Raw genomic sequence first — 25,623 nt, forward strand, 5'->3', positions numbered from 1 at the left:
AAAACTGGGATTCATAAAAAAAAACTACATGCAACCCCCAAAAAACAAACTCATTGCCGTCGAGTAGATCCTGACTCATAGCAACCCTAGAGTATGAGATGGGATTCATGCAGCTGTCCCCACATAGTAGGTAAATTGGCTCTTATTGTTAGTTGCTGTCGAGTCAGCTCCAACTCATAGTGACCTCATGTATAACAAAACAAAACATTGCCCATCCTGTACCATCTCCAGGATCTGTGGTATGTTTGAGCCCGTTGTTGTGGCCGTTGTGTCAATCCATCTCAGGGAGGGTTTCCCTCATTTTTGCTGACCCTCTACCAAACATGATGTCCTTTTCTAGAGATTGGTGTTTCCTGATGAATGGTCCAAAGTAAGCAAGACAAAATTTTGTCACCCTCGCTTCTAAGGCACATTCTGGTTTTATTTCTTACTATGCCAGGAAAATTTCTTTCCCAAGGCTTCAATTTAGGTGAACATACTGGGTCATCAGTACTTGCCTGCTCCTCTGGTCACTGTTTATGTGGTCTTGATCATGAATCTTAGAGCTAAGTCCAGGTTCGGGTGATTTTTATAAGACTTTTTGTTGTTGTTGTTGTTCAGTATATACTGGCTGAGGCCCTGGGGGAATGCAGTGATTTATCAGACAGCAGGAACAATGTGAAGGATTCTTTCTGTATGCTGACACCCAGGTACAAGTTTGCACATCTCCGCTACCGTCTGTTACAAAAATCTGTTGGACCCAGGAGTTTGCTGGCTTCTCGTGCCTAATACAGCTAAATGTGGATAATTGGAGTCTGTGTGTGTGTATGTGTGTATGTGTGTGTGTCTGCCTGCCCGGTGTGTATGTCAGAGTATGCGCACCAGGGCAAGGGGCAGTGATGAAGATAAACTCCTCTTTATATTCTTTCTTTTTCATTTTTCATTTCTTAAAACAAGAGGCACCATCTGGCTCATGAATAAGTGGCATACAAACAACTGACAAAGGTGAACTGCTTTTTCCTGTTACACATTTAGAGAGAGAAAACAAACATTCCCACACCGAGCACCAAGGGCAATTTGTTCTTCACTCTTCTTAAGATGTTGCCTCAAGATAGCCACCCTTTTCCTCAAATGGATCACTGTCTTGTTACTTCTGGGATAGCCTTTAAATCAACTCTGACAAGGGCGGGCTTTTTGGTACCATGCTACTTTTCTCAGAACATTTGAGAGCACTGAGAGATTGGAGATTCAAATCTAAAATTAAAGGAAATTCAGAGAGTCCTGGAGACAGGGAGGTGGGGATTCCAGAATCAAAGCGTTGTCCTCTTTTCAGATGTTTTGATTTGTGGGGGGAGATGATGTACAGAGATCAAGGAGGTAGGGGGTTGGACGGGGTTAGCACTCTGGTCCCACTGGTCCAGAGGGCCAGAAGTGTGCATGCTTTCCTCTGTCAACCTGGAGTCCTCCATGCCCACCACAGTGCCTGGCATTTGGCAGACACCCAATAAGAATATGAATGAATGAATGAAGTGAGATTGGGAATCTGGATTGAGGCAGGAAATGGATCGGGCCAGACCAAGAAGATTCTGCAGAGGCAATCAGGTGTCCACTGAAGTGTGGGAGCCTTAGGACATCCCTGCTGTGTGAAATCCAGCAACAGGTGGCAAGAGCAACTATTGTCTAGGCAAGCAGACATAGTACCCAGGGAGGCAGCGGCATGATGCCCTGATTCAGGGATGACTCACTTAAGGTCAGAAGTGAGGCCCCTTTGGGAATGGAGCCCAGTGTCCAGGAGATGGGGAGGGAAGATAAGCCAAAATCCAGGCAGACACACATCTGGGGGATATAAGGCAGACCTGGCAGCTGGTAGTAAGGCCCTGGGGTTTGAGCTAAGGATCCCAGAAACTTCTGGAAAAGATGACAACAGTAACATTTAGGATGGAGGAATAATTGAGAAAAGTTGATCCAGCTGGTGGAATCTTGGATTTTAGAGAAGTCATGGTGCACCCATGGCAGAGCGATTAAAAGGGTAGGTCTTGAACCCACACTGCCAGGGTTTGAATCTCAGCTCCTATAATCACCGGCTTTATGGCCTTAGGTAAGTTATTTAACCAACTGTCATATGCGGCTAATAGCCCCTATCTCATGCATTTGCTTTGAGCATTGAGTTAATAAAGTTCTCAGAACAATAAATGCTCAATAAATGTTTATCACGGTTACTATTACTGGAGCTAAAATACGAATGCCTTGCCCAATTCCAGAATGGACATTCTAAACAAGGCTTACATAATTGCACTGCTTAAGGTAGGCCAACTGCTATAACAACGAGATGTAAAAACATAGAATGGTTCCAACACAAATAGAAGCTCATATCTAGGTCACATAACAGTGTGAGCAGGTGAACAGGTTGGAGGAGTGGCCCTCCATGTGACCATTCAGGCTGTTGCAGGCTCTGCCCTCTTCCTTTGTGGTTTCCTAGGTCACCTCAGTCATTCATCCCCACTGTAGCCAGCTGGAAGGGGACACGAGCATGAAGGAATGCATGTGGGATCTTGTTAATGGGTCTGCCTGGAAAGGTGCCTGTCACTTCTTCTCACGGCAAGAACCCAGTCACATGGCCTCAACTCTCTGTAACAGAGGTTGAGATACAGAGGGTAGCTATGTCTGCAGGGAAAAGAGAAGAACTTGGATTGCATTGAGCAGCCGGCAATCTCTGCCACAGCAAGGGTAATGGAAAACTCCTTTCTCTTCTGAAATCCCATCCCATCCTCAGATCACCCTACATCTGATGACTTACCAGGAAAGATGGGACAAAACATGCCCACCCTAAATGTGGAGAGGGTTATCCTGAGAGGCTGCCTTTTATCTTCTGCTTGCAAACTCTTGATGTTACGTGATACCTATAAGCAATGGAGGAGTTTGGCCCACCATCTATCTTGGTGCTTTGGTTCCTCCCCCTAAAAAGCAGAAAAGGCAAACCCATAAGTAAACACACCCTAGGAAATAGGTGGGGAAAGGGGGGAATGCTCTAAATCAACGGAAGTCTAAGTTATGACTTGATAACTCTTTAATACATAAGAAGATACTGATACCCAAGAGAAAAACAAGGAAGAAATATAAACTAGAGCAGCTTTGATTCCAAATCCATGGTAGTTAAGGGAGGGATCTAGAAAATGCTCCATATCCTTATTGGAGCAGCCTAGTACTGTCTAGGACAAGTTTAGGTCTTTGATTTAAAACTCAGGTTCTCAGCTAGCAGAGGATCCAAAGATGGGGTTCAGGATTCTACAAATCCCCTGACATTGTATGAACAATGTTGTATATAGGGTGTCATTTTGTTTTTGTTTTTTGAGGGTCCATTGACTTACAGGGAATGAGTTTCCTAGCAGGGTATCATGTGAGCCCTGTTAAAACAAGACAGGGACCTAGGGATGGCAATAACCCTTGGGGTAGTTGAATCAAGACCTGGGGTCAGAGCGGGGTTGAGGCTTGATCTGATCATCTCTAAGACTCCTCCCAATTTTGGATACTGTGACCATCAAGAATGTTGATTAATTACTGAGTCACCTGAGCTGAGAGGCTGGAGCTCTGCAAAGTCTTGTTGGGAGAGGCCTGAAGTGGAAGATAAGTGATTGGAATGTGCTGAGGAGCCCCATGCTCTATGAAATAACTTTAATTTACTTTTACCCTTAAAATCTGGTGCAGTGGTTAAGAGCTCGGCCGCTAACCAAAAGGTCAGTGGTTTGAAACTACCAGTAGCTCCTTGAAAACCCTTGGGGCAGTTCTACTCTGTCCAGTAGGATCACTACAACAGTAATGGGTGTGGCTTGGTTTTTTGGACGGCAACACAAGCCACTGACTTTCAGGATCAGAAGATGACACCATGCTCTCTGCTCTTCGTTGGAGTTTGAAAGGCCCAATAGCTAGCACCAGCCTTCCCCCTCAAATTCTCAGTTCTGACGCCACTGAGACAGAGAAGCCAGGCAGATGGAGATTATAACATTCACTTGACTACTGACAGCACTGTTGGAGACGGTGCTGTTGTGGTGGAGCAACTTCCTCATATAGAACCCCCAGCTTAGACTTTGTGGCCCGGTTGCAGCAGCCTAGGAATTATTGCAGGTTTTGGCCTGCAGGGGCAGAATTTTTACTGCTCTTTTCTGCTCTCTGCAGGTAGGAAGATACCCATCAGAAAGGGGAAGAGGCTGTGGTCACATGCCCAGTTGCGCCCATCATACAAGTTGTTTTTCTAAGGGGCTGGATGAGGACCAGAGAGCTGCCTGGGTTGCTACTCCAATAAATATCCCTCCAATTGGAAACTTGAAACAGGGCAAAGGGAAAGGGTCCTTTAAACTCTGCTCCTTACTGCCTGGGCTAGTGGCTGCCAACCACCCTCAGAATCATGGTTCTTTCCTTCAAGGTCAAGGGTAGAGAGACCTGACCCACTGCTAAACCAGGGACGAACAGACTAGCAGCTGGACATTCTGGTCCTTAAGGGATGCTCACCCTGTAGAGAGGGCTTAGCCAGACTTAACCCAGTGGTTTCAGTCATTAGGTTTTTCTGAGTAGACCCAGGCACCGAGGGGAGAAAGGAGATGCCAAGGGTGAGAAGATGAGGAGTTTCATGCAAGCTGTCTGGTGAGTGGCCAGAACTCCTGTTAATAGGCCTGATTGTCCTTTTGCTATTTTTGAAATATCTAAAGAATGTTGATAAAGAAGAACAATGGGGAAGATTTGTATTCTATTCCTGAGGAATGTGATTTTCCCAATTCTTATTTTTTTAAATAAATTTTACTCTGGAGTAATTTTAAACTTACAGAAAATTTACAAAATAGTACAGGGAGTTCCCATATACCCTTCACCTATTTCCTCTAATCTTAGCGTCATACACAACCATGGTAAATTTGTCAAAACTACAAAATGAATAATGGGACAAATTAATAACTAAACCATAAACTTGATTTGGATTTTCCAAGTTTTTCTGTTCGTATCCTAGGGTACCACATGGCATTTGTTTTTGTTGTTAGTTGCTGCCAAATTGATTCTGACTCATGATGACTTCGAATAGAACTGCTCCATAGGGTTTTCTAGGCTAGGCTCTAATCTTTACAGGAACGGATCACCAGGTCTTCCTCCCAAGGAGCTGCTGAGTGTGTTCAAATTGCCAACCTTTTGGATACCAGCTAAGTGCTTAACCCTTTGGCTGCCCAGCTGCCTGTACATTGCATTTGTTGTTGTTGTAATTAGATGCCATTGAGTCAATTTGGACTCTAGCAACCCCAAGTGTGCTGAGTAGAACCGCCCCATAAGGTTGTCAAGGCTGTAATCTTTAGGCGAGCAGATCACTGAGTCTTTCTCCCACAGAGATGCTGGGTAGGTATGAACCACCAACGTTTTGGTTAGCAGCCAGGCACTTACCTGTTGTGCCACCAGGACTCTTTACATTTAGCCAATTCTTATTTACCAGCAGAGTCCCTGGGTGGTGTACATGGTTAACACACTTGGCTGCTAACCAAAAGGTTGGAGGTTTGAGTCCATCCAGAGCCACGTTGGAAGAAAGGCCTGGTGGTCTATTTCTAAAAAATCAGCCATTGAAAACCCTATGGAGCACAGTTCTGCTCTGATACATATGGAGTCACCATGAGTTGGAATCAACTTGGCGGCAACTGGTTACTGGTATTTAAGGGCAGTGGGACTGCTGTGGTTGAAGCAGGGGTAAGGCCATCCATTGCCCTGTGCATTCTCCTCTTTGGCTCCCTATGTCCTGTGGCAGCCCTGGACACACATTCATGAGACCCCAGGGCTCCATGGTTCACTGTTTTCTGGAGAGGGAGTAGGTGAGCTATAAGAAGGGCTTCTGTACCAGCAAACCTCAGAGCTGCCAAGGGACCCTGTTTTCTAAGCAACTGAGAACTCCAGACTTTTGCAGGAATTCTTTAGAACTGTGTGGCTGTCTCATCATGCGAGTGGACAGGCTGGAGTTAATTTTCTCTGATGGACCTTAGATAGGAGGCTAGAGGAAAGCCTGAAGTCTCTTTTGAGATTAATCCCCTAAGCCATGTTCTTGTTCTTTTCTTCAGCCTTTAGGCAAGGGTACCCAGCGCTGACGGGGAGACCCAGCCATGGTGTAGACACTGGGGTGATGCTTGGAGCTTTCACAGCCTGAGCATCTGTTGTAGGTCTGGATGCTATAGTACACATGTCTTGAGTGAATTTTGAAAAACTTAAATGCTAAGACCTATTAAGCTGCACAAAGCTGCAGAAGGAATGAAAATAGAGGAAGATGTGTGGGATAGGTTTATGCTAATGATAGGTATTACAACCTTGTTTCCTTGATTAAAACCAAAGGATTTGCACACTAATTATCTACAAAATATCAGACCTTTTGGGATGTGACAGTCTGGTGAGGGACAGGACTGACCTTTAGGACACCTCGGTCTCAGTGCTAGCTCTGCATCTGTGTTGCCAATTAGAGACTTCACTTCCAACCGCAGATCGAGGTCTGGACTCCAGCTCTGTGGTCTCATTCAGGTTTATTTTCTATGGGAAAGTCAGCTCTGATTCATGGCAACGCCGTGTATGTCAGAGTAAAGCTGTTGTGCTCCATAGTGTTTTCAACAGCTGTGATCTTTTGGAAGCAGATCACCAGGCCTTCTTTCTGAGGTGCCTCTGGGTGGACGTGAACCACCAACCATTGGGTTGGTAGCCAAGTGCATAACCAATTGCACCACCCAGGGCCTCCTATGGAACTTAATTCTGTGTTTACTGATAAGCAAGGAGGAGGCTTGGTTTCCTCAGGACAGGAGGGAGACAAGGCAGAAGGCACAAGAATAAAGCCAAAGTCATCTCAAGCAGTCTCTGGTACTGCTTTGACCGTAGTCCATGGCTGCTCAATATTCCAACCCTTCTTATCCTACTGATAAAACAAGGGAACAACTTTCAGCTTTGAAACAGTCTTCCCACATTACCCCAGATCTAGTTTAGTAACTGAAGCTTCTTTTCTGTTCCTCTCTCTTCTTCCCCTTTGCGCTATTTAAAGTACGGGCCCCAAATCAGCCTAGTAGGCAGAAGGATGACCTGGGGACAGAATTTCTAGGTATTTTTTAAGTGATGGGAATTATCTGAGTTCTTCCCTCCATCTAAGCGCTCCCACACCCCCATACCTCCATTTTTCCTACATCATATTATAATTTATTCCAATGTAATGGTAGTGCTGGGGACAACTACCCATAACTCAGGCATTCCACAAAGTACAGAAGTGATAGTAGGGTAGGATCTCATGTTTTCTGCCATGGAACACTCCAACAATCTGGTGTGTAGGTGACCTTGCAGAGGATGTGATGGCTATGGGGACATAATGGCTGCAACAATGGGGTGAAGAGGTTATCTGAGCATTTTTTGCTCCCTGGCCTGGGGATGCTCATCCTTGAGAGTACCCTCCCATCTTTCCTTATGGGCTTTTGGCAACTTGTGGCTGAATTCAAGACTAGAAGTCAGGATCAGAAACCCTGAAGCCTTGGTCCCATCCCTGTCATGACTACTACCATGCAACAGATCTTGTTCTCACCTGGGTCCTGAGTGTAGCACATGTAAAGTAGACAATTCCTGTCTTTCATCTCCATTGTCTTGAGGTTTCTATCTCTTCACAGGGGCTGGCTGTACAAATAGTATGGTTTTCTGTCATTTCATGGAAACTTGATGTTATGAGTCTGAGGGTTATCTAAAGTTTCATCTTTAAATGCATCATGGCTTAACTGTTCCTTTGCTTGGACTAAAGTTCAGTCACTCAAACACTTTGGTGATGTTGATTTTAGATCAATGCTCTTGATCTTCCACTCGTATAGACTGGATAGTTATTGTCATTGTTGTTGTTAGCTGCCATTGAGTTGGCACCCAACTTATGCCGATTCCATGCACAAAAAAACAAAACGTTGCTCGGTTCTGCACCATCCCTGTGATCGGTTGGGGGTTGGACCATTGTGATCCATGGGGTTTTCATTGGCTGATTTTCAGAAATAGATTGTCAGGCCTTTCTTCCTAGTCCTTCTGAGTCTGGAAGCTTCACTGAAACATGTTTAGCGTTATAGTAACACTCAAGCCTCCACTGACAGGTGAGCGGTGGCTGCACATGAGTTGCATTGGCCAGGAATCAAATCCAGGCCTCCTACACAGAAGGCAAAAATTCTACCACTGAACCACCCATAATACCTCATAAGGTTGGATTAGATGCACAGTTTTCCAATGCTTTTTTTTTTTTTTTTTTTTACAGAAGTGAAGCTTTTTCTTCAACTGCAGCCTTATAAAATGGTCCAACATATAAAAGAGATAAACACAGAGCTGCTCTGGTTGAAGTGAGAGAGCAAGGAGCCATAGCCTTTTTCTGTCCCTTGCTGTCCCAGTCATGGGGCTTCTGCAGCACTTTGTGAAGGGCCTTCCATGCCCTGCTGGGCTGTGCACTGGGACCCTTTCAGCAGGCTCCGTGGTTGAGATCTAGGGCAGCTGTTCTGCCACATATAACCATGACAGCGGTGACAACAGGAGTGGTAGCAGTAGGAAATCGGTGAATAAATATCACTGCATTTGAACTGCATCCAATTCTCCTGCCTCTCTGCTACTCACCAGTTGATCAAGGAAGCCCTGGAACCCAAACCAGCAGAAGGAGAAACACACACTTTTAGGCTTTGGGCTTTTACACCAGCCTGTGCAAGGCCCCTCAGTGTTCTGCCTGGAGAGGAAGAAGGTCTCCTGAGACTTCCCAGGGAAGTGAGGTCTGGCGATGTGTTAAAGACCTTGGGATTCCTCAACAGCAGAGTCAGTAAGAGAACTTTTACACAGAATTAGGATGAATGGCCCAGCTTGCACACTGGCTAAAATTTGTCCATATTGGTTTCTTCCCTCCCCTTGCACCAAATCTCCAAGCCATTGACAAGGTCCGTGTTCAGGGTCAAGATTCAATTCAATTCCCCAACCATGGGCAAGGGGGAATAGAACACAATGTGTATTCCCAAGGAAGTTAAAATTTCATAGGGATTAGGAGACAGAATAAATATTTACAGCTCTTCCTTAAGCCAAAGGAAGGCAAATACTACAAAAGGTTATAAATTTCAAAACAGATCAAAATTTCATCTGGTCCAAAGGATGACCTGGCTCTTGAGGGGCTGGTTGACCGCCAGTGGGTTGAATTTCAGAGACATTCTAGCCAGAGGGTTTCACCTGAGCAAAGGTACAGTGGAAGGCAAACCTGGATAGTGCCCTAAGAGCAGCATGCCACTCAACTGACCTAAACTCAATGCTTAGAGGGGAGGCATGGAAAGAAACATCAGCAAAGGAAGGGTGGGCTAAGCTATGGAGGCCCTTGAAAGGCCAAATGCTCTGACTTGGATAGCCAATGGGCAGGCATGGAAAGTTGTCATCTATTGAGGTATAAATGTGGCATGTAGGATAGACTGCTGGGAGCAGAGACACTTAAGGCAGGGCATTACAGTGGTCCAGGCAAGAGACAATGAGATTTTATGCCAGAGTGGTAGCATCAGTGGAGTATGGCGGAGAAGCCAGTGGAATCAGTGGGGCCCAGAAAGGTGAACTGAAGTCCAGGGTCTAGAGTCTCAAAGCCACTTGCTGTTTTTGAGTTTTAACCTTGAAAAAGAATAACGGTGAAATTAAGGGTTAGGAAGGATTTTTTTTTTTTTTAACGCATCTTTTAGGTCCCCCAGTTCATGCTGAATCCCTTGAGTGTTAGAAACAGGTGAGCAATGCCAAATCATTCCATTTTAAAGAAACATGAAGCTGGAAGGAGCCTTAAATGTCATCTAATTCACCCTGTGGCCCCAGGCAGAATGGCATCAAAACCATCCCAGATTTGCTTATCTATTCCTGTGCACCTTCCGGGATTCCACAGGTTTCCCCTTATTCCTCTTAACTGTGGCAAAGGGAATGTGTTATCAATGAGAGATTTATCTTTTCCTCACTGAGTCTTAACACCGTTTACAAGTGGGAAGTTCTCAGTTATGTGTAGCCAGAATCCTACTTGCTACAAGATATTTCATCCTATATCCCGATGGAGGTAAATCTGATTTGTATCATAAAACGGACATCGTAACACTCAGGTAAATGCTGAGAAGGAGCTCAGTGCAACCAAAATGGCTTCATGCTCTTCACAGATAAGTGGATAGATGATTGTAATTTGACTCATTGCTTGGATTTTGACTGGTGAGTTACCAATGGGATTAAAAAGGTACCTCTCAGCTCCCCCCCACCCCCCCACCACCCCAATAATGTTCTTCTGTGGAGAGAAATTTCCAGTGGTCTCCTAACATGGTCTCTTCTCCCTGGAATTTAGAAATCCGCTTGTTTTAGCCCATCACTGGGGATGGCACAGGCGTGGGATACACACTATAGCTATCAACCATATCTCCATGAGGACAGATATTGGAAAAAAGGCAGAAAAGATGCCCCATCAGAAAACCCCAAGGCATGGAGGCATGTTTATATTGAAGTCTGTCCACAGAAAGCAGAGAAGGCGGCACCAGGAGGCCTTCGAAGCTGGGTGTTGACTAGGGCGTGGGCCTCTTCTCTCTATTGCTGTAGAAGGTGGTGAAAGCTGCACCTTCAGCGCCTGACAGTGGGATGGATTAAAACGGGCCCTGTTTTGGTTCCTCAAGTATAAAAGGCCCTTTTTTTTTTCCCTCTGAGAGGCAAACTGAATATATAACATACAAAGATACATAAATTTCCATACAAATATCTTCCTTACAAGCTGTAATTAAGATATTTGCATGTTAAGAGAACATTGTGTTCCCTTGACTTCCCCCTGGTAAGGAATTGTATTTCTCTCATAATCCTCAGAGCTGAAGACTTTCTGATCCGATGGTGACTAAACAGGAGGAGGAGGAGGAAGCAGGGGACTGGGTCAATATGGCAGCCAGAACTGAGAATTTTAAACAGTTTATAACTCTGGCTGTTTTTTTTTTTTTTTTCAGACTAACCCCGCAGGAAAAGCTGGAGGGGGAGAGGGGAGATGCCCCAGAGAGAGTGGGCAGCAGCTGATGTTGTCTGAGCAGAGCACGTCCCCACTCTGGAGTCGGGCAGGGGTTCTTTGGATCCCCGAGCTTCTGTTTACTAGCTGCTTGACCTCAGGCCCACACCCGCCCCCACAAAAAAAAAAAAAGAACCCAAACTCATTGCTGTTGAGTCAATTCCAACTCATAGATACCCTGTAGGACAGAGTAGAACTGCCCCATGGCGTTTCCAAGGAGCTCCTGGTGGATTCAAACTGCCAAACCCTTGGTTAGCAGCCATAGCACTTAACTACTATGCCTCCAGGGATTCTGACCTTAGGACAGTTACTTAAATTGTCTGAGCCTTCAATTCCTCATCTGAAAAAAAATGAGAACAATTTCTTTGGTGCGGATTAAATGAGATACCCAAAAAATAATGTGTGCAAATTGCCTGGTACCTATCAGGCACTCAGTAGATGGTTATTGTCATTCTATGTAAGTGAATGAGGTGGAAATTATATATAAGGTGTTTTAACTAGTTTAAAGTTACAGGCTAAGGTACTTCCTGTGATGGGTCTTTGGTGCTGGATACTCATATCGAAGGGGAAAAAAAAAAAGCCTACTAAAATTGAAGGGAAAGGACGACTTAGGGAGTTTAAAAACAAAACCACATTGCTCATTACTCAAGGACTGGTTTAGACATTTGAGTTGGTCTGTTGGAAGCTCAGGAAGAAAGAGAAAGCACTTCTAACTGGTCAAAAGAAGAGAGTTTTCCATTATGGAATTAGTAGCCCCTAAAAAAATTTTTTTTGTTTTTTTTAATAAGGTGTCCAGAGCCCTGGTGGTACAGTGGTTAAGAGCTCAGCTGCTAACCAAAAGGTCAGAAGTTCAAATCCACCAGCCACTCCTTGAAAACCCTGTGGGGCAGTTCTACTCTGTCCTCTAGTTGGAATTTACTTGATGGCAATGGGTAGTAGTAGTAGTAACGAGGTGCCTAGGTGGCATAAATGGTTTGCAGTGGACTACCTACTAACCTAACGGTTGACAGTTTGAAACCACCCAGCAGTGTGGCAGAAGAAAGACCTGGCGATCTGTTTCCATAAAGATCACAGCTAAGCAAACCCTATGGAGCAGTTCCATTCTGTAACATATGAGGTTGCCATGAGTCAGAATTGACGTGACAGCAACAGGTTTGTTTGTTTGGTTTAACAAGAGATAAGGTCTCAGATAAGGCGCATGCAGTTTGTGATTGGCTGCTAATCTAAGGGTTGGCAATTTGAACCCACCCAGAGACTCTGCACTTCCATAAAGACTTTTACAGCTAAGAAAACCCCATCGAACAGTTCTACTGAGTAACACATGGGGTTCCCATGAGTCGGAATCGACTGGATGACAATGAGTTTGTTTTTTTGCTTTTTTGGAATAAGAGCTAAATTTGACAATTGTGGACCATGAATTCTACAGTAGACAAAGGTCTTCAGAATCAGAGCACCACTCTCCAGGCCTCCTATGTGTGTGTCGCCCATGTCACTGTGAAAGCAGATTTCATGGTCATGCACCCTGGAGACTTGGGAAGAGAGACATGGCTGGCGTAAGTCCAGCGTCTCTCCATTCTCTTTCTTATAATTAACAGCATGCTGATGGCTGCTTATTATCGCGCATGGCATGACAGAACGCACACGCAAGTCTTTGTAAATTGTTGGCTTGGGTGTTGTTGGTTTTATTGCGACCACCAGTACTGCCTTTCTTGTCTGTGCTTAATAAATGACTACATGTACTCTTAAAAAAAAAAGAGTCAAGTTCATCAAGATCTCAAAGTTGATTGGCAGGGGTGGTCTGTATGCCGTTTTTCTCACTCTGTCAATCACCACAACAACCTTGGCTACCTCTCATCCACTGGGCCATCCTCTCCAGCCTCCAAGGTCAGGTTGGACCTTTTAGTTGTTGCCCAGTTTGTTCTTGAAGCTGGGAGTTGCTTACCTGATATGCCAACCCTGACTCCTTGATCTTTTTATTTATTTTTTCATGCCCTTGAATCATTTGGGAGCATGTCTATACTATACCTCTGTGCAGCATTAAGTTCCCCTAAAGGTAGGGAAACCCATCCCATTTTTAGCACAGTGATCTTCACATAAAAAGTGTTTCATAAAAAATGACTTAATTAAAAAATACATAGTATCAGAATGGATATTTATAATGGGTAAAGAATAATGCCCCCACTGGCCTATGCAATCTTAAGTGGATCTGCGTGGGTCCCCGCTTGCTAACACCAAGGGTCACTATGTGGGACTTTAGCTAGATACATCTGGAAGACATAATGATGTCACCTAAGGGAAAGCCAGCAGGATCTGACTCCTACCAAAGACCTGAACATCTGCTCCTCATGAAGAGGCCTGAGATAATGTCTCCCAATAATTAAAACGCCCATGAGACTGGAATTAGCACCAGAAGGACAATTTATTAATGCACACTGGGGACTGGATTATTTAAAGACTGGGTGATCTAAGCATTCACTCCCAGTGAACCAGCCTATGTGGGAAGTCTGATCATAATGAGAAGGTTGCTTGAAGAGGAAGGAAGTCAGAGGAATCAAATGATTAACGGTGTTATGGATTGAACTGTGTCCACCAATAGTATGTATTGTAAATGCTAATTTCTATGCCTGTGATATAATCCCATTGGGGAATAGGTTGTCTTTGTTATGCTAATGAGACAGGATTAGTGTAGGGAGCGTCTTGAGTCAACCTCTTTTGAGATATAAAAGAGATTCAACAAGCAAGGGAAAGAATCAGAGATGGGGGAAGAGAGATGCCAAGCCACATGAAGATTGCCCAAGAACGCAGAAGCTCAAAGACACGAGAACCTTCCTTCTCCAGAGCCGACAGAGGGAGAAAGCCTTCCACTAGAGCTGGTACCTGAATTCAGACTTATAGCCTCTTATACTGTGAGAAAATGAATTGGGTTTGATAAAGCCATCCTCCTGTGGCATTTCTGTTACAGCAGCACTAGATAAGTAAGACAAACAGCATCCAGCTAAGAAAGACTGATATATCCATCTCATCACAGAGATCTCTTGACTTGCCAGTAAGGCCAGAAATACTCCAGGTCTTTTGCCTAAATCCCCCTTTCCCCTGACCAAAGCCAAGGTAGGATGAATATTGCCACCATCCACTTGTGTGACTATCCTTTTTCCCAGGCCTCTATGACCAATAAGTGCCCTTTCTGAAAACCATGTTCTTTCTTCATATGATACACTTGACCCGTGATGGCCTGGGAACTACTCGGGCTTTTTCAGACAACTTTAGATATATATCCATGTTCTCATCTCTGTTATGCTGATCTTAAAGAAACCAATCTTTTTCTCTTAATACTTGGGAGTCACTTTTTTATAGTCCCTAATGCTTTCTCGGAAACCCTGGTGGGCTATAGCTGGTAACCAAAAGGTTGGCAGTTCGAATCCACCAGATGCTTCTTGGAAATCCCATGGGACATTTCTCCTCTGTCCTATAGGGTTACTATGAGTTGGAATTGACTCGATGGCAACGAGTTGGTTTTGGTTAATGCTTTCTATTTCTGTTTGCATTGGGCAAATCTGCTGCAAAAGACCCCTTTAAGGCATCAAAAAGCAAAGATGTCACTTTGAGGATGAAAGTGTATCTGACCCAAGCCATGGTATTTTTAATCATTTCATATGTATGCAAAAGCTGGACAATGAATAAGGAAGACCAAAGAAGAATTGATGCCTTTGAGTTATGGTGTTGGGGAAGAATATTGAATATACCACGATCTGCCAGAAAAACAAACAAACCTGTCTTGGAGGGAGTACAGTCAGAATGCTCCTTGGAAGAGAGGATGGTGAGACTTCATCTCATATACTTTGGACATGTTATCAGGAGGGACCAGCCCCTGGAGGGGCACATCATGCTTGGTAAAGTACAGAGGCAGCGAAAGACAGGAAGAGCCTCAACTAAATGGATTGACGCCGTGGCTGTAACAATGGGCTCAAGCATAGCAATGACTGTGAGGATGATGCAGGACCAGGCAGCATTTTGTTCTGTTGTACACAGGGTCGCTATGAGTAGGAAATGACTCGCTAGCACCTAACAACAACAACGTTTTCTAAATCATTCAGTTGCCTTCATATCTAAAAGATGACTTTTTTTGCTGTTTCTAAATTTAATTGCCATGATACCAAGTATTATATGGCCCAGGGATAGAAAGTAGGTTGTATCTTAGGACCCAATTCTGATTGACTAGCAGAGGTTGCCTAGAGTAGAGTGATGAGGAGAATTTGGGCTGCACCTAGGTTTATGAGAAAGTCATGTGGTAATCAACTGATGATGTCTGCCATGAGTATAGGAAGGGGGATTTTTGGTGGTACCTGTGTTATATTTTTTCCAGTCCTAGCATATACCATTCCAAACAGTGCTGTCAATTCAGGGAATCTTCTGGGCCCTTTTAGAATGCTCTAACTTTGGCTTCTCACTAGTGGAGGGATTCTAACCAAGTGTAAATTCATTGAATACACCTGTTTTAAATTATGTACAGAAGGAGGAGTTTGCCATAGTTTGCTGGGTGAGCCTGCACTACTGAGGCTAATTTAGGTTTATTTTTCCAAGTTTACTAGAATCCCAATGTCCTAAATTATCCTCTACTGACCTTTCCCTCACACTTCACTCAAGCATTTGACTTATATACAGCAAACACGCCTTGTTTCTTGGTCTATCCATATTCCAGAATTAAGCATCCAAATAGAGCCATCCCTATGCCAGAGTTAAGCATCCAAATAGAGCTCTCTGTTTCAGCTTTGTTCCAACTGCAACATTTTATTAATGTGCCACCAACATCTTTAAGCACTTTTTTGTTTTTCTGGAACGTTGAAAATCCCAAGACTTGGGTTTGCTCCTAGAGTCCTACTCCCAAGTGGATGTTGTTTCAATTATCAGAATTCTTTGCATGTCACCATTCTATGGTTATGACTCCGCCCAGCTGGACTCTTTTCCTACACACATTAACCTCTTTGGTTCGTAAACATTTTATGAGAGCCCTTGATTAATGGCTGGCTAAGATATTGATAAGTAATAGAGATTGGCAAACTCATGAAACCCAGGCTAGAAATGAACTTGGAGATCAGCTGGGCAAGCATTATTATTCCCCTTTACAGACAAGTAAACTGAGGCTCAGAGAAATTGCACAGTAAATGAGGGGGGAAGTTGGGGTCAGTGTTGTGATTCTTAATTCAGTAAGTTTTTTTATGAGCGGTGAGGTCATTTGTGAGCAGAATTTGTTAGTAAGGTACCAGAATAATATTGTTTCCGAAAGTTAGGTAGGGCTTAGAGTTAAAAACATGAACCTATAATGAGCCAGTTCTAGAATTTTTTTTTTTTTTTTTCTGATAGGGCTTTTGTAGCAGGACATTTAAGAAAAAGTAGGCAGTTGGTGTGACTGAGGTCTAGCCACCCCAGAATTTAAGGAGTTTGGGGGTTATACCAAACAGACAGACAGACAGACAAACAAACCCACTGCCATTGAGTCGATTCCGACTCACAGAGACCCTACAGGGCGGAATAGAACTGTACCGTAGGATTTCCAAGGAGCGTCTGGTGGATTCGACTGCCGACCTTTTGATTGGCAGCCAAACTGTTAACTGTGCTACCTAGTAGTAAAGCGGGCAGCAGCAAGTAATTTGAGCCAAGTGTAGTCCCAAGAATGTAGCACAGATTCAGTGAAACAGGAAAGTGAGAAAGAGATGCTAGGAGCAGGAGAGGTGGTGGTCAGAGACAAGATATGCTGCCCTGAAACCTCTAAATGTGTTGCAGGAAGTGAGTTTTTAAAATATTTATTATGAAAATGCTTTCAAGGATATCTGTCGGCATGCACGTGTTCATAGTAGCTTAGTATTGCCATAAGCAGTACCCGTGCCTTATTTAACCAGTCACATATTCCTCGTGCCTTCTGTATGGTGGGCATTCTATAAATGTACATTAAACGAAATAAACAGAGAGGTGGTGTACTTATTGCAGAATGGTTGATCTGGGGTGGTGCTCCAGGGCACTGAAGTTTGAGATGATCCGAAATCACAAAACCGGGTTTCTGTACAGAGGCTAGGAGGGATTGTTCTCCATCATTGTTATCTGGTAAATAGACTCTGCAGCACCTTTCTTTAGCCACAGAGGTGGCAAGAATAGAAAACTCTAGGTGTATTTCAAACTCTAGGGTGGCAAAGCATAGGGCCATAGGCAATTAGTTTACCCTTATTCTCTGAAAGTGGAATGTATCACCCTGTAAGAGAATGGGTTCCCCATTCCCAGTGGTTTTCCAGAAACTCCAGAGAGCCATATTTTAGAGAGGTTACATAGACACGTGCTTTGGACATGAGGTTGAAGTAGATGACCTCAAAATATTGCTGTTTTCCAATTCTGAGGTTCTAGGGGTCAAGGCTGTAATAGAGAGTGCTTAGGTAAGTGCAAAGCTGTATAGTAATTTAAGGAATTGTTATTGTGCACATGCAAGGAGCTGTGTCAATATATATTTCTATATTGTGAAAGAGTATATGTATCTATACTATGAAGCTATGATATACGAGGCCAAATCCACCCTCTTCAGTGCTACAAATTCACACGTTTGCATTCTTTCTCTCCAAGAAGGAGATCTTTATCACAGGACTAACCCCTTCCCTCACACCTCATCATCTGTCACCTGCTCTGTCACCTACCTCTCTTTGTGACTCTGTTTGTCTCACTTTCATATCTTAAAGGCTTTCTCCCCCACTTTCTACTCTAAAAATCCAGTCTCTTCTACATTAAAGAAAAGTCTTCATTTGACCTTTCTGCCCCCTCCAGCTTCCATTTCTCTCCGTGACTATGAAAATAGGCAGTTTTCATCTTCTTTCTTAATTTTTAGACTTCTGATCTTACCACATCATTGAATATGCACTTTTTGGGTCACTAATTATCTCCTCATGGCCAAATTCAAATGTCTTTCCTCAGGTGTAATCCTTTTTTGAACTATCTGTTGAATGACATTCTTAATAACCACCATATTCCTCTCACACTGCCCCCTCACTGCTTAATATTCTTGTTCACCATCTTAGCCATGCATTGCTTCCCAATTTATTCCCCTTTCTGACCATTCTTTACCTCATTCATTGATTTCTCTTCTTCTCCTCCTTTAAAGTTCTGGTGCCACTATTTTAGATATCGACTTAGAAAACCTCACACACTCTCATGGTTATAGCCACTTCTCACTTTTATGCAGAAGCTGTTTCAATTTACATTTTTAGCTTCCACCTCTTCTCCCTTTGATTACTTAATCTGTAAGCCTGCCCTGGAGAGTTCGTTGGCAATTGAAACTTGGCATGTTAGAAATAAAACTCACCCTGCTGCCTCCTACTTCTCAAACAGGCGCTCCTCAGCAGTCCGTTAGCATCAACGAAAGCTCTCTTGGGAGGTTCCCAAAAAGTGGAGTCATTTTTGAAACTGACTCTTCATCACCTACACCTAATTCCTCACCAGATCCTGCAATGTCTTTCTTTATAGCAGCCAAGTTTCTTGTGTTTGTTGACATGTTCGTTGAAACAACCCTGGCTCTCACCTGATCAGACCAATATCTGGATCTGTGCACACACCTCAGACCACTGTGTCAGCTGACAAAATCTCATCTCAAAGCCATCCCATCCAAACTCCTCAAACTTCTCATCATATCACCTTCTTGTTTAAGATCCTTGAGTGAATACTTATTTCTCAAAATTATAAAATACTCGTCTTGGCCCACAAGACCTTTAGGTGCTCCATCTTCCTGGCCTGGCCATAACAAGCCCTGTCAGTCCTACCACAGCCAATCTGTCCTCTATTCCTCAATAACATTTGTTCATGTCCACCTTTCATGAGGCTTTCTCTTTCCAACTCTCTATCATTTTCCCCATGCCCTTCTTTGCTTGTTCTCTCTGTTCTTCACTGTCATCAAACATCAGTGATCCCCGTGTCATTGTCTCCATTGGATGGTCTCCTCAGTGTCACGATATTATTAGCACATTTGAAGGAGCTGCCCCATGAACATACTTTTCAGTCATTCCCTCTGCTTCTTTTTGGCCTCTGGGAGAGCAGGTCTTTTACTTTTGTCTTTCGTACACAGCTCTTGACCCAGGAGGTGCTTGAGAGATGCCATTGCTAAGTTACTGAGAGTCCCTCCTCTAACACAGCCTCACACACCACTTCCTCTGACCTCTCGAGAGGCCTTTCAAAGGAAGTGAGTTCTTCCTGGGAGCTGTAATGGGAACTGTGAAGGCTGACTCTGTTGATAGCAAGGAGGAGGAGCTTGTGGCTATATGCAGGCAGCATCCAGTTAGCAGACCTCCTTTCCAAATCAGAAAGGTAGAGCAGAGGAGCTGTGAAGCCCTAAAATAGTGGTAAGGCAGGGTTTTCTGCTAGAGACAGTATGGACAAATATTCCCTCAGAAGCTATTTCTTTTACTTTAGGGGTTGAAAATTCTAGATAAAGTCTGTTTTCTTTCAGGGTAGTAAGATGGCTGGGAGTCTCATTCTGTCAGGAGCAGAACCGAGCCTTTGGAGGAAAGCCAGCTGCATCTTGGTGTCTCTAAAGGAAGGCAGCTGGGTGTCATGTATTGGGAGTAGTAATACAGTGTGTCTGCTGAGCTGTGAGTGGCGTCTCTGGGTGGATTCCTGGATGAATGTGTTGGAGATTGGTTACTGTGGTCAACCTTCCTCACTAGTGGTGTGGGAGAGATGTTTGGACGCTGTGGCCAGGAGAGACACACTATTCAGTTAAAGATATACCCACTTCCCTTCTCTTCCCTTCTTTCATCCTTCCATGCTTCCTTCCTCTCCCTTCATCCCTTTTCTTCTCTCTTCCCCTACCCTGCTCTCTCCCTCCATTCACTGTCAGGAAGGGCCATGGCAGAAGGGCCCATTCAACGTGTCGTGGCAGCAGCAGAGGCTAGCAACACCAGCAGCTTCCACAGTGAGTCTGGCTTTTATTTCGGGGCCAAGGGGCTGGGCAGGGTAGTTCACACACAGACTGGCAGCTTTCAGGCTTTGGAGAGGACCTTCCATTGGTCAGAGGGTTACTTCCAATCTCTCTTTCCCTGCCTCCTACCATGGTCGTATCATGCAACTTCCATGGAAGTTTCCTGCCAAAGCCATTGATGTGCTTGGGATGTCTCATGGGGAGGCAGCATGGTGGATGGTGGAGGGGCCATGATCTGCTGAAATTAGGTGCACAGCTGGGATTGTTGTCGGGGTTAATATGGCTGCCGAAGATTCTGTCCGGGTCTGCGTGTGTGGTGGTGGCTGGAGGCTCTGCATGGACGATGGTTTGGCTGCTTTCTTGCATTTCAGGAGGTGTGACCTTTAGTTTTGAGTACACTTTGGGTTCCTATACTCCAGAAGAGACTCTGTTTAAGAAACCAAGAATGCCGCATAGACTAAATGATCTGAGGGACCAGAGGTCTCTCCATTGACCTCATATTGAGCTTTGTCTAAAAAAATTGGTGTTCTGAGCAGTTAAGAGTCATATCCCTGAGTATTTGAGGGAGGCGTTTGCCTCCCCATTTTAATTTCTATGACAATTTCTGGCATGGAGATGGACATTCTGCAGAGTCAGTTGAAGTTCCATTGGTCTTACCTTGAGAGTCAGACTGAATTGGATGGCTTCCTTCCAAAGGGCGCCACTCTTTGCCTAGAGGTGTTTTCCTTCTCTTTTGGGAATGGCCCACTTGGTAATAAAAGCCACAGAATTTATCTACCCACCCTTAAAATCCCCGCACAGACTAGGAAGCATAAGTCTTGCTTGCCATCTTGAGATGCTTTCTCATAGGTCAGATGCTGATTCCATACACGGACCAGGTGTGCTGTAGTTGAGTTATTTCTGAATTGAGAAACTTCCAGTTTCTAATACATGATATCATCCTGATGCTGCAGTCTTATAGGAAAGTGCTTGGGAATACTTTCACAATTTCATTCATTACTCTTGTGATTCGGTTAAAGAGGTAAATTAAGCATAGCCCTCAAGATTCTTTAAGGTTCATGTTTTTATAGATATCTCATCTTGGAACTACTATCGATAACAGCATTGAAGTTTAGGATTTTTCAGTGTTAATAGCTGTTACCACTAGAATATATCAGAAAGGACATGCTTGCCAGCCTAGTGAAAATTTTAAGAGTAGGCCCTCTATATGAGATTAATCAGTCTCTTCTCACACTTCTAAAATATCATGTGTATTTCAGTCACATCAGGATCAAACTATTGATGGGTTCAAACCACCAATCTTTTGGTTGGCAGCCAAGTGTGCTTAACCATTTGGACCACCCAGGGATGCCTGTGCTAGGAATACCATTGTGAATGAAATAGACCAAAATCCCTGTTTTTAATAAGGGAGATAGAAAATGAAGATATAGGAAAATATATAGTATGTTAGAGAGTAATAGGTCCTAAGAAGAAAAATAAAGCAGAGAGGAGAAAAAGAAATGTCAGGAGGTAGTGATGGTGATGGTGGTGATGGTGATGGTGGTAGTGGTGGTGGTGATGGTGGTGGTGGTGGTAGTGGTAGTGGTGATGGTAATGGTGGTAGTGGTGATGGTGAGGGTGGTGGTGGTGATGGTGGTGGTGGTGATGGTGGTGTTTTGGACAAGGAGGTCAAAGCAATTGAGTTGCCTAAAGAATATAACACGTTTTAGTTTATTTAAATAAGCCAAGAAGGGCTTTCATAAAATAAATAAATAAATAAATAATGAGCTTGGCTAAAATAACTTAGATCTGGAAAGTCTGAGTCCAAACCAAAAAATACTTTAAAACTTTGGAATGACAGAAGTCAAGGAAAGAGAATCAGGTGGCCGTGACATATGAAGCCTCAGGCCCCTGTCTGATTGATGGTTCATCCAGATTTCATCTCCTACTGACATCACCGAGAAAGCTTCAGAAAGGGAATAAAGCTGTGGACTGGTTCATTTGGTGGAGCATCATTACAGAATGTTCCCAATCTTTGGCTTGCACTGGCCATTCAGGATATCTTAAGGCCCTTCCTTCTTCCTTCTTGTGTCCTTGGGGACAGTGAGAGGAAAGCAACTTACATTTGCTGAGCACCTACCATGGACAGGCACCTTTCTAGGGGCTTTGAGTAAGTTAATTTATTGAATACTTAGTGTCTCCAGTAGTTCCACTCTAGGGATGAGAACACTGAGGTTTACATACATTGTTAGGTGCCGATGAGGTGGTTCCAATTCATAGCGACCCTGTCTACAACAAAACAAAACAAAACACTACCTGGTCCTGCACTATCCTCATAATTGTTGCTAGGTTTGAACCCGTTGTTACAGCCACTGTGTCAATCCATCTCATTGAAGGTCTTCCTGTTTTTCTCTGACCCTCTACTTTACCAAGCACTATGTCCTTTTCCAGGGACTGGTCCCTCCTGAAAACATGTCTAGAGTACATGAGACAAAACTTTCCCATCCTCACTTCTAAACAGCATTCTGGTTGTACAAAGAACTAGAAAATAGTTAACTTTAAAATAGAATTAGAGTCCCCAAACCTTCTGTTGGCCCAGAACAGGAACCATTCCCGAAGACAACTCATCAGACATGGAAGAGACTGGACAATGGGTTGGAGAGAGATGCTGATGAAGAGTGAGCTACTTGTATCAGGTGGACACTTGAGACTGTGTTGGCATCTTCTGTCTGGAGGGGAGATAGGAGGGTAGAGAGGGTTAGAAACTGGCAAAATTGTCACAAAAGGATAGACTGGAAGGGCTGACTCATTAGGGGGAGAGTAAGTGGGAATATGGAGTAAGGTGTATATAAGCTTATATGTGACAGACTGACTTGATTTGTAAACGTTTACTTAAAGCTCAATAAAAATTATTAAAAAAAATAGAATTAGAGCCAGGATTGAAACCCAGGTTGAACTGAGTCTGAAGTCCTGCCTTTATCAGTTAGTCTCAGCATCCAACCATAGATACCAGTCACCAAGGAAAGGGAGTAAGAAGAGAGAGATAGGTCTCACTGGGATACCGCGAGGTCCTGCATACGGGGTGGTTTGCATGGCTGTAGATGTGTTGGGGTGGTTGTCAATATCTTTGATGACTGTGCATGAAGGTACAGCAACCTCTGCTGCTTTTCCATGTGTGTGGTCACTCGGAATGGGATAGGCATGGGGAATTATTGGGGCATGAGAACAAGCCTTCCTGTTGTGACATCCATCCTGGGCAGGAAACTGAGGCTTGACTTCAGTGTGTCAGTGTTTCTGGGTTTCAGGCACATTGGAAGGAAGAATGGTGCATGGTGTCTGTGTATAGACAATAGGGGTGGGGAGAACGCATGCAGAATTCTGAGATTGGACAAAGATTTTTCAACAGTGATCTGAGTGAAGAGTTGAGTTTGAAGATAATCCCAGATTTCGTGTCAGTCTTTGTGAAGGGACTCCACAGGCTGACCTCATCCAGTCTTGGGACTGCCATCAATATCACTGTGTAACCTTGGATTTATTTGTGATGCACATTAATATACCCTCAGAAAAAAGTTAGGTAACATTTAATTTATCCATAAGGTAGTCTCCTGGTAGGGTTGTGTCTCAAGCAAACCACCAGGTAGATAGACAAGAAAGACCTGCTAGAACAAAATGAAGAATTATTTTGGGAAATCAATAACACTGTCCAGTTTTTCTTTTTGGTCCAAGGAGCATGTTTTCACCTGCAATGCTGTTATTTCCTTGGACTTCTATAACATATTTATCCAGAGATCTCAATGCACTTCAAGGCAATGCCTCTTTTAGTTTCCCAATATCTGTCATACCTGTAGAGAGAAGTTATTACTTTGTCATTTAGCAAGAATTTTCTTCATCATCACAATATCAGTGCCACCTGGGAGTATTATCTGGCACTTCAATGTCCTTCACTGTGGTTTTCTAACTATTGGATTCTGGCTGCCTCATCAATTCCTAGTTCTTTACTGCTTATGCCTGTTGCCTGGTTTCCCACACTCACTTTGATACTCAAGGGCTAAGGTATAAAGGGCATCGTTCATCTTCCTCCGTAGGATTCTCCTCTCTGGCTTATTGCTCTGAGTCCCTTTCCTGGCAAAAACAAACAAGCAAGCAAACTACCTTTTCCTCTAAAAGATTAACCCAGCTCAATATCAGTTGGCTTCTCTATTTTGGGTGCATGTGCTCTGTGGAGTCCCAATTGGGAGTAGGGGTAAAAATTAGAAATGTCTGCTTATATGTCAAGTTGTAAAGGATATTCCTTCTTTCTCTGGTTGCACAAGGCACACCCTGCCACTCACAAGTACAGGGTATGTCTTAATTCTAGGAAGGGTTTAGGTGTAGCTAGGTCAGTGCCCAGGCCTTAGACACAAATTTATGAGGACACATCGCCACAAGTGTGCCCCAGTCTAGGAATTTTCTTAGAGACCAGGTCATAGGCACATCGTTTATACCAACATGCTGAGAGCCCAGAGGTGTATCTCCACCCCAAGAAACCTAGTTTTTCTAAGGAGCCTTAGAACACGTACCTGACTACTTGGATGCCCAACACACACATGGAAAACTCAGGACAAGCTCTTCTTACTGCTCTCTGCGTGTTAGTGTGTTTCAGCTATTGCTGAGGTCCTGGGGTGGGCCTGGTTACCATGAAGTTGTTCAGTTTATCCAGAGTACTGGAGAGTGCACTAGAACTTTGATGGAGTCAAACATCAACAGACATTAACAATCCTGAAATTGTGGAATGTGATTTCTACTGTCTTTATGTTATCCTAAGCCTGGCAATTTAAGATAATTTAGACCGGACTTTTGAGAAACCCAGTACATTCTCCTGTGTGAGATGCCTCTTAATTACAAGGTACTTTGCGCCCTTATAAGTTCAGGGAAATCGGTTTGGGCTGCCAGGGCCAGTCTTCTGAGTTCTCACCTGGAGATTTATTCAGAGGTGGGGACTCTACCCATTAAACGGTAATTAATCTTTGAACTCCTAGTTCCCCTAGCATTTTGCTCTCTGATGATCTGAAGAATAGAGTCTCTCAGATCAGAGGAAGCCCCCAGAATAGGCTGATTAAGAGTTTCCTGGAATGGAGTGGGGCTCAGATCTTCATGTAAAGGGGCTATGGGGAGTCAAAGAGAAGGTGGCAGAGGAGGGGAGAAAATCTTTCTGGTGTGTCACCCAGCACTAGTCAATAAGAAATTTGCCCTGGTCTTCATGATGGGCTTCTATACTCCTTGTTATGATTCTTATCTTTAAAGTTGGTCAAATCCATTTGTGCCCACAATTCTTTTGGGGCAAATGACTCATGAGAAATCCATATGTCTGGAAGAACTATGGCATGACCTCCTGTCTGAGGATGCAGGTGGGGATGATATGATTTCCTCTGTCTGCTCTGCCCAGGTCTGCAGAGCATTAGCTAGTTCCTCTGATTTTTGCTTCCTCCTTCCATCCTGCCACTTGTGGCTAACTCTAATGGAAGGTACGTGTCCGATGTGACCTCCAGCTAAATGCATCTGGTTAAAGAAGTCTGGTGTCCCGGCAGATGCAGCCATACAAGGAAAGATTTCAGATCAGATGCTGGTTTCAAAGCCACGCTTTGTAAACTGTGTTTCTGTGGTGCTTTATGGCTGGCAAAGCTCTGGGTTGTGGGTGTCACCA

The 25,623-nt window shown here is 43.9% G+C and overlaps 1 protein-coding gene across 2 annotated transcripts in view; it reads left to right on the top strand.

Moving 5' to 3' along the window:
• Nucleotides 1–25,623, top strand: part of NTRK3 (neurotrophic receptor tyrosine kinase 3) — a 473,624-nt gene that overhangs the window by 414,516 nt on the left and 33,485 nt on the right. The window contains exon 16 of one of the 2 annotated variants that reach the window (XM_049905334.1): nucleotides 19,881–19,955. The exons of the other annotated variant lie outside the window; for it this stretch is intronic. Coding sequence (XP_049761291.1) covers nucleotides 19,881–19,955 — 75 coding nt within the window. The remainder of the gene's footprint in view (nucleotides 1–19,880; nucleotides 19,956–25,623) is intronic. 2 annotated transcript variants of the gene reach the window in all.

Source organism: Elephas maximus, chromosome 13 (assembly GCF_024166365.1).
Source record: "Elephas maximus indicus isolate mEleMax1 chromosome 13, mEleMax1 primary haplotype, whole genome shotgun sequence".
NCBI classification, from domain to species: Eukaryota; Metazoa; Chordata; class Mammalia; order Proboscidea; family Elephantidae; genus Elephas; species Elephas maximus.